Source organism: Telopea speciosissima, chromosome 3, assembly GCF_018873765.1.
Source record: "Telopea speciosissima isolate NSW1024214 ecotype Mountain lineage chromosome 3, Tspe_v1, whole genome shotgun sequence".
NCBI lineage: Eukaryota > Viridiplantae > Streptophyta > Magnoliopsida > Proteales > Proteaceae > Telopea > Telopea speciosissima.
The window spans coordinates 22365195-22375147 of record NC_057918.1 but is presented as its reverse complement, the minus strand read 5'-3'; the positions used below and the strand labels follow the sequence as shown (position 1 = coordinate 22375147).

Genomic DNA, 9953 nt, shown 5'->3' with positions numbered 1-9953 from the left:
TCTTGCTGGAACTTATGCAACGTATCTACATGAATTTATTGCTTTGCTTAGACAAAAATTTGCAATGAAGGACTTGTGTCCTCTCCATTTTTTCATGGGTATTGAAGTTTATACTACAAAAGCGCTTTTCCTGAATCTACTAAAATATGCTTGTTAGGGTCCCAATGGACCAGCTATGTTGAGTCTCTATTGATGGCTCTATAGGGATTCCACGCAAAAACATTAATCCAACATTGGGTGTGAGTAGCAGGATAAGATGGTTTATTAAAGCTTTGGCATCCTGTCCTTAATAACCAATTTTTAAAGGCGACTTCTACCCGAATACCAATAAGAGGTATTAGTACCATGGCGTGGCAACTCCGGATGTCTTCAAGGATGAAGAAAATTAGTCAGAGAAGATCTTAGTTTTCATGTATGTTGCGCGTGAAGGGGAAAGATGATGGTATGATGGGCTATGAGGTGAATATTGATCATCTGCACAAACGTGTAGGTGAACGTACATCTTAGAGTCAATTACATGTTTAATTTATTTTCATAAATACCACTCCTCCCTTGATAAATGGCAAAAATAAGATAGGTGGTTGCCCCTCAAACATGTACTTGCACGAATGTGCAAAGGAACTGAACTCGCGGTGAGGTGTAATGCTCTCCGAGATAGGCTCAAGTCATTGGTCCACTTTTGAATATTCCATTTTTAACTTTGATAAAAAAAAAAAAAAACCCCCACACTTAAAGCAAACAAGTAAGATACTACGGTTGAGAACGAAGGTGGAAACCAATCCAGCTAACTTATCCTCACTGGAGTAGGGATGTAAACGGATCGAATTCGGTCGGATAGTGGCATTACCATATTCGTATCCGATTATATTCGAATGGATTCGGATAATATCCTGTCGATTTTCGGACGGATTCGGATAAATTCCGGATAGTGATTTTTTGAATACAGGTTATCCTAAATAGATATGAATACGGATCGAATATGATTTTTCGACTATCCGTTGACATATTTACCGTTTTTATGATGAGGGTTAGGGTTGAGACTTGAGAGTTCATCATCTTCTTTTACATACCCACCACCACCACCACCCCCACCGCCACCGCCACCGCCACCACCACCACCACTGCCACCCAATTCGACTATCGACAATCGATAATCGCTGCCGCCGTGAACTGAAGGGAACCCTTTTTGAGTTTTTTTTCTCTCCATTCCAGTCTCCGCTGTCTTTGTCCTGTATATGTGTTTGTTTTGTTGTATGAGTTGGGTTGGGTTTTTTTATCTATGGAATGAAATGGGTTTCTGTCTTCCTTCCTTTTACTTTTTCTTCTGGGTGACTACGATTACTCAGACGCTAAGGAACCCAGATTGTACTTCTACTGAACTCGTTTTTCTGTAATCTCTCCGTCACGGATTTGGACGTTTCCCTTTCTCTCTCGTCCCACAGAGATAGTACCTACTCTCATCAGCCTTGCAGGAAGAGTAATTTATTCCATTTCTGTGTTTGCTCTCTCTTTGGGTTCAAGAGAAGAGGTCTTCTTCTATCGCAAAGAGAGAAAGATCCTTGAAGATTTTGTTGGATAGTATAGATATCTTGCTTCTTTATTACTTGGCCCCCCGCTTTTGTTACTCGTGGGAGGAAGTGAAGGATAAGGACTATGAGGGTAAGGGAAAGTGTTGAGGAATCTGTACTCAGGTAACGCTAACGATCTCGCCGTTGTTTTCTTCTTTCCATAGATTCTTTAAGACTAGAGAATAGAAGGTTGACACGTTGAGGTTAGTGGTTTACTCTCCTTCTCTCTAATTCTGAAACCGCCAAGGCACCTCCCCCAGAAATCCCATGTCACCAAAATCAAAATCATGATGCACCATACCTATTTGTTTTGTTGCCTCTGATATATTAGTGTATTAGAAGAGCACAAACAGAGAGAGAAAGAGAAGAAGAAGAAGAAGAAATCAAGAAATCAAGAAATGGATAGAGAGATGCAGCAGGAGGGTGGAGGAAGAGGAAGAGTTGAGCAAATGGGTAGTCTGCAACAGCAAGATCGGAGGGTGAAGCCATCAACAGGTGAAAATCAACAACAACAACCACCACAGCAGCCACAGAAATGTCCTCGTTGTGAATGTCTGAATACCAAATTTTGTTATTACAACAATTTGGCATTTGTCTTAGAACCCAAAGCCAATGGTGGGTGGCGGTGGCGGTGGCGGTGGTGGTGGGTATGTAACAGAAGATGATGATTTGGGGAAGATGAGGGCATTTTGGGGTTTTTAGGAACAAGTATTTAGGGGTAAAATAGTCTTTTCAAATTAGGTTAGGATAATACATAAATGAGGGCAATTGAGTCTTTTTATTTATAAAAATAAAACAAAAGGTAAAATGGTCATTTTCAATTAGTTTAGGGCAACAAATAAGTGAGGGTAATTACGTCTTTTCATATTTAAGAAAATGGAGCAAAGGGTAAAATGGTCACAATTTTGGCATCTAACGGTGGTATTTAACGGATTGGACCTATCTGGCATTTGGGGTGTAAAACAGGGGTGGTACGTGAAATATTGAAGGGTGGTACGTGGAATATTGAGCCGCTTAGGGGGTATGAGGAATATTGGGTGCATTATAGGGGGTACGTGTATTTTACCTTTTTTTTTTTTTTTTTTTTTCCTTTCTTGCCATCCAAACATATGGATTCGGCTTGTCTCTAGGGTGCCCAGGGGGCATCCAAGGGCTGGGTTGTGCCGCACACATCCCAGTGTGCACCTAGTCATGCATCGGGATGTGTGCGACACAGCCCAATGGCTGGATGCCCCCTGGGCACTCCCCAGAGTGGAGCTCAATCGTAAACGTAGTCTGTGCCAATGAACATATTGACTTTCTATCTCAACTTGTCTTAACAGAAATAAGGGATTCGGTTCCTCTCCAAGGAGCTCAGCACGCCCAACCATTGGGTTGTGCCACGCACATTCTTAAGCATGCACCGAGATGTGTGCAGTATAACCCAACCTTTGGATGCCCCCTGGGCACTCCCTGGGCGCTGAGCTCCCTGAAGAAGAGCACAATCCCAGAAATAAGAGTTCTTGGGACTTTGACTGCCATATGAAAAGGGGCAAGGGACTTTAATGACTTTGACTCGAGAGGAAGGAGGCTCGAAAACCAAAAAAAAAAAAAACCAAACTTTGGAATCTGAATTGAAGTGCGTCTGATAATCACCAAAAAGAACACAATCGCTAACATAACAAAAATCACAATCGAAGTAGAACGGGTAAATGCAGCCAAGTCAAATAAGCTCATCTGGAATTTTTGTAGCTTTCATATCCCATTGAAGGGAGTAAGAAGCTATACTTGATCTTGACTTGACCACAATTTTGGACTGTGAACACGTGTATGATTCCTACTGTATCCCTTTCAACCTCTACTTCTTAAGAAAGTTCAGGGAAGCTTGATATCATGTGTAGCAGTGAGAGCATAAAATTAACCCAAACAAAATCAAATTGTTCCAGGCAAGAGTCTTGATGACTTTGACTCAAGAGTAAGGAGTCTCGAGATTCAAAAACCAGATTTTCAAATTTGAAATTTATTACTAGAATATCTTAACAGAGGAAAATTAAAAAGATGGAAAAAAAAAAAACCCAACTACAATGGCTCAAAAATCTTCAACAACTACAAGCTTAGAATCTTGCATTGATGACTTGATGCTGAGTTCGGTCGCTGGCTGGCTGAACCATTAAACACATTGACCGCGTGCAATCAGTTTGGGGTAGAGAAGTCATTCCATGGGGAGGTGAGAGAAGGAGACAGAGGGTGCAGTGTGTTAGCAGAAGCAACTCCCCCACTAGAAAATATTTAGGGATGTAAACGGATATTCGTAAATCCGAATTCGATTTGCATCCGTATTTGTTTAGGGGTATCCGTATTTTTTTAAAGATTTACAAAAAAAAAAATTCAAATAATCCAAAAAAAAATTTATTTCCTAATTCAAGTAGATATCCAACTAAAAATAAAAATTTAAATAACTAACAATCTTGAGGGTTTTTGGAGATTCAACAAATTCTAAGGACTGAGGAAATGAGAATCATGAGGACAACTAAGAGATATGGATTGAGAGTGAATCAGAGAAGGAAGGTCTGAGTTACACAAATTAAGGATATAAACAGATAGTCGAAAATCTGAATTTGATTCGCATCCGTATTTGTTTAGGGATATCCGTATTCGGTCTTGATCAGATTTGTCTCCTAAAAGTAAGTCCTCTTGAAGAATCGGAGGAGGAAGGTCTGGGTTAACTAATGATCTTGAGGGTTTGTTGGGGAGCTTCGATCCACACGCTAACACACATCCTGACGTGCTGACATGTGGATCGAAGCCTCGCAGCCTCATGATGTGCGCTGCAGACCGTGCCGCATGGGAGTGGAGCCTAATCCGTGGAACACGTACGGGTTTCAGAATACCCAGAATCCCCTGTCCCAAAAAGCAGAATGCCAAAAAAAATACCACATATGGTTGTGTCAATAAGGGTATGAACTAGGAACGCATGGTATTGACTTGACCGCATCAGTTGAGGGTACTTTTCAACGTCCACTTCCTAAGAAATTCAGATAAGAATGCTATATATCATTTGTTAGAGTGGAAGTCTGGAATTAAGCCAAAAACAGAATCAAATTGTTCCATGGCGTCCTTCATTGCATTTGTATTGGAAATAGTTATTCTTTGGGCTTCTTTCATCCCTGCAACCATAGCAGTGGCATCTGCATCATCATCATCACCTGAAACCAAGGCTCTGCTCAACTGGAAAGCCAGTGGCACCGGCTTTCCTGGTTCCTGGGATTCATTTGATCCAAGTCCATGTAAGTGGACAGGAATAGCTTGCAACGCAGCTGGAAGAGTAACAAAGATAGAACTATCTTATTTCTTCATACATGCTGAGCTCAACAAATTGAATTTCTCATCTTTCCAATTTCTAGAGCGAGTCAATCTCAGTAGAAATTTCAGAATTTATGGAATCATCCCAGATGACATAGGTATGCTTTCCAAACTCACCCTAATCTTTCTGGGAATTTGCCTTTATCTCGATCTAGCTAATCTTACCAAATTACTTGATTATAGGTAAGTTGAAAAACCTCAACACACTCTCCCTCTCTCACAATAGTATCAATGGCTCAATACCAAGAGAGATAGGAAATCTCAAAAATCTCAATCAGCTGTTCTTAGGAAGTAACAATCTTTCAGGTTCAATACCTGCAACAATTGGGAATCTTAAGAATCTTTCACAATTGGACCTGAGTAACAATATGTTTATTGGTTCAATTCCTAGCGAAATCGGAGAAATGAAACAGCTAGTGCTACTTAATCTTAGTCACAACAAGCTAAATGGTTCAATCCCTGCACAGATGGGGAAACATAATTTTCATTACCTCGATTTGGACTTGTCCTACAATAATTTGAAGGGTCGTGTTGCAGATGAAATAGCCAAGAAAACTCCAACGCAAGCATGGAAGAATAACAAAGGTTTGCATAGTTATCGTAGGGATTTCCCAAGTAAAAACACAGACAAAATTGGTGTGAAAGGGTTTGAAATCAAGATTTTCATTGTTTCATATCTTTCTACCATCATAGTTGTGGCCTTTGTAATTGTTGGTGTCTCGTTTCTATTGCGGCAAAAGTCGATAAATCGCATCAATGAAACAAGACCACAAAAAAATGGAGATATATTTTCCATATGGAACTACGATGGGACGATTGCATATAGTGACATCATGAAAGCAACAGAAGAATTTGATATCAAATATTGTATTGGCACTGGAGGTTATGGAAGTGTTTACATAGCAAAACTACCTACAGGGAGAGTAGTAGCTGTGAAAAAGCTTCATCGCTTTGAATCTGATGAGAGAACTTATGAGAAAAGCTTCACTAATGAGATACATGTATTAACAAGAATTCGACATCGGAATATTGTGAAACTTTATGGGTTTTGCTCCCATTCAAGCTGCAAATTTCTAGTTTATGAATACATAGAAAGGGGAAGCTTAACTTACACTCTTGGAAATGAAGCAAAAGCTGTGGAACTGGATTGGAGCAAACGTTTAAATGTCATCAAAGGGGTTGCACAAGCTTTGTCTTATCTGCATCATGATATCACGCCACCATTAATTCATCGAGACATATCGAGCAATAATGTTTTGTTGGATGTAGATCTCGAGCCTCATCTTTCTGACTTTGGAACGGCTAAATTTCTAAATCCAGATTCATCCAATTGCACTGTACTTGCAGGCACATATGGATATATTGCTCCAGGTAAGTTACGAATATATTCTATCATGCTTATAATTTTGAAAACATTGATATGATTACCAACCATTCAATCATTTTTGGCACACCAAAATAGAGCAATTCGACTCCTCTATTTCCGCTTGCCCCTACTGTCATGTGCGCCCCACACACAAGCAAGGTGGAATGTACTGCTTACCCTTGCCCGAGCGGGAGTAAGGCGATACTTTCCGCCGCGCTTGTGTATGAAGACGCACGGCAGTACCGAGCAGGCGGAAGTAGAGGAGTCGGATCTAAAATAGGGACGAAGGAAGGGCATAACTAATGTAAAGTTGGCCCGAGGCCCACTTAGATGAACCTAGATTTTATTGGTTCAATTTCTGCTGCTCAACATTAATCTAATATAGTTATGGGCTACGAAGTCTTGGTGGGCAGCTGCTATGGGCTGCCAGGAATCAGCTCTGTCAGGCTTTAGTGCCCACGACGGTGTGCCCAAAACCATAAAATTTATCACTTATCATCTACTCTTTTTTCTTCCTGTTTTTCTTTACTTTTCTCGTATTTTTCATATTTTAATTGTTATTTATTAGGTCACGAAAGTGTGCAAACACCTAATGGGGGTGTCAATCAGTCAGTTCGGCCGGTTTCAGTTTGGATTGAGTCGGTTTCGGTGTGGAAATGGTAAATCCAAAACCAAACCAATAAGGAAAGTTCGGTTTTGGATTGTATTGGTTTGTTATTGGGGTCAGCTTCAGTTTCGGCCCAATTTGGGTTCGGTTTAACATACATATTTATACAAAACTATGAAAAAATCTGATTTTTAAAATGGGTTTCGGGTTGTTAGCAATTTCTTATCAAGGTAGATCGGTTTGGTTTCATTTCGATCTAGGTTTTGAGCTGATTTCGGGTTATTTCAGATTCTGGTGTGGTTAGGTTCCGTTTTAGGGTCATAATATCCCAATTCAAAACCTATCCAATAAAATATCAATTCAGTTTAGTTCGACCCATTTTCGGTTTGGTTCAGGCCTTTTTACCCGACCCGGTCCCAATTATGACACCCCTACCTACCAGACTTAATGAGTCAAGGGCTAGGCCGGTTTTAAGAACAATATTTTATATGGTATACATATTTATGAATTAAGCTATGTGATTCTATTGATTGTTTTCTGTTTTCCCTTTTTCTTGGATGAACATAACATTGTCCTCATTGTTATAATTTTTCTTTTATCTACCCCTATAAAAAAAAGTGCTACCCCCGTTGTTGTCAAGAACTGCATATTTCTCAAATTGGTAATCTTTTAATCTGAATGTTCTTATAAGGTTATATAAAGAAGCTAAATTTGTTCTTTTTATTTTTCCTTCATTTTTCAGAACTTGCATATACAATGGTTGTGACAGAAAAATGTGATGTTTATGGTTTTGGAGTATTGGTACTAGAGACAATTATGGGAAGACATCCTGGTGAACTCGTCTCTTCATTGTCATTGCCAAATGCAAAAGATCTAATACTAAATGATGTGTTAGACTCACGTCTCCCACCACCAACACAATTGGTAGCACAAGATCTGTCTTTCTCAATGATGCTTGCAATTGCATGCTTGCATACCAATCCAAGATCCCGTCCAACTATGCAATATGTATCTCAAGAACTAGGAAATCCTACAAATTCTTATCGCAACCCTTTAGTATAATTTCATTTTGGCAATTGGGGAACCTTGAAATTATGTCATATCTATACAGTTTCATGGAAGTGGATCTTATATTGCTAATGTGTTTTCTTGTTGTATTCAAAGTATTGTTAGTCCCTTTTTAGATTGAACCTTATATTAAAACACATTGTTTCTTGATTTTGTTTTTGAAAAACAATATCATGGAACTTGTTCTTTAGAATGGATTATGGTTTATGGCAACCATTATGTCATCTTAAATTCGAATTCTACAAATAATTATTCTATCTCTTCTCGAAAGACATGATCATTCTTTACCCAGAATGCTTATGTTAACACAATCAAAAGATGATGATTAGCTTGGAAAAATAAATGCCTTTGAAAAATACATGTTGGCAGAATTGTTTTCTTTGTATTGGGGAATTAAATCATACATTCTTATCATAACAAAGTGTATCTCTTCTCGAAAGACATGATCCTTTTTTTTTTTTTTCTGTTCTTTAATTTGGTTGATTGAACACAACCTGCGAGTATCCTTGTGTGGCCCAATAACGATAGTAAGTGAGCGCAATTACTAATAGAAGGCTTTGGGGACTGTTTTATATTGGAGATCAATTTGCAAGAACCCAAATTGCACCACAGGGGGTGATTACGATCTTAAGTAGAGTGATCAGTGGCACAAATCAAGCCCCACAAAGTGTTGTTCATAATTCTGTTTGTGTACCAACATCTCCTACCATTCACAGTTACTTCACTAAAGAGGATTAAACATGCTAGATAAGTTCAATTTCTCAACTATCTATTCTAACAAAGGTTCTTACTGTTGCAATTGGATGTTGTGCATTTTGATGCACTAAAAAGTAATGCTTATACTAGCTAATAATCAATACACTGGATTCATAACGTTCATCTGTGAGTGTAAGCGATTCTCAATAAAGAATCCACTTCTTTAATAGAAAGAATATCGGGTGGGGATTTGTTGACAATGATTGGACAAAATTTCAAGATATGTGGCAATTTTTGTAAAGTGTTTACAAATGGTATTAAATATTATTATTATTATTATTAAATTTTAGAAAATCTTTTGCCTTGTTAATATAATTTAAATAATTATATTTAAAATATTTTATCAAAGTTTTATGTCCAATCCACAGTCGAGATTCTCTAATTTAATGTGTTTGGCCCGTTAATATGTCATATGATATTATTAATTGGAGAAACCAAGAAGAGGTAAATAATTTAGCCAATATGTGGATCTTATACTACCGCCCGCTTAAAGTTCTGTGATTGGTAGTTGTAGTACCTTTTGGTAAATAAAAGTTAAAGTGCAACAATCCTAGCTAGATTTTTTTTTTGTTTGATCAACCCTAGCTAGATCACTATATAGAATCTCGCTACTTGTTTTGTGGGCCCCACTTAGAGTAGGGGTTCCCTTCGTTTTATAATGAGGCTTAAGGGGAAGAAAGAAATCACGGTGACAAAAAACTAGATTTTTGAATTCTTAATCTTTTGTCTCCTCGCTCATATAGGTTTTCTAAACCTTAACCTCCATCGTTGAAGAAGGGAGTTCCCGAAGTTGAGTGGTGACATTAGTGAAAATGGTAAGAGTTTTTGGAAGTATGCCCTTGTAATACTACATAGTAATACAAAATCCGCTTTTTATTTTTAGTATTCCTCCAATTCCCTAACAAAAAACTTTCCAAATATGGCCATACATAAGAGGTGGGTCTCACTCTTGGATTCCATCTGTGAGGCTCATGGTTCTCATACTGAAACCTGAGTCAGCCTCCAGAGAAAATCTTTAGGGGCGCTGTTTAGTTAGTAAATATGCGTATCCAAACGCTTTGATGAAAAAAATATCATATTGCGTATAGTACTTCAGAGACGAAAAAATATGCACATTTTATGGGTCGTCGTATGATACTCGAATGAATTACATATAATACACGTATAATATGTTTACATATATATTAAAAAAAAAAAACTAAAATCTAACTTAACCGTTAAACTAATTCCTAATACTAACTGTTAG

General features: G+C 38.3%; 1 protein-coding gene across 1 annotated transcript; it reads left to right on the top strand.

Moving 5' to 3' along the window:
• The first annotated feature begins 4656 nt into the window (after positions 1 to 4656).
• Positions 4657 to 7945, top strand: LOC122654974 (probable leucine-rich repeat receptor-like protein kinase At1g35710). The gene is made up of 3 exons (XM_043849228.1): positions 4657 to 5008; positions 5094 to 6281; positions 7626 to 7945. Exons 1-3 carry the CDS (start codon positions 4657 to 4659, stop codon positions 7943 to 7945), a joined length of 1860 nt encoding a protein of 619 aa, XP_043705163.1.
• The last annotated feature ends 2008 nt before the right edge of the window (positions 7946 to 9953 follow it).

Bases quoted from the DNA above. Each gene is read 5' to 3' on its own strand.
- LOC122654974 (XM_043849228.1), top strand. From the start codon at position 4,657: ATGGCGTCCTTCATTGCATTTGTATTGGAAATAGTTATTCTTTGGGCT. The intron at 5,009-5,093 runs GTATGCTTTCCA...ACTTGATTATAG, and splicing joins AATCATCCCAGATGACATAG to GTAAGTTGAAAAACCTCAAC. The intron at 6,282-7,625 runs GTAAGTTACGAA...TTCATTTTTCAG, and splicing joins ATATGGATATATTGCTCCAG to AACTTGCATATACAATGGTT.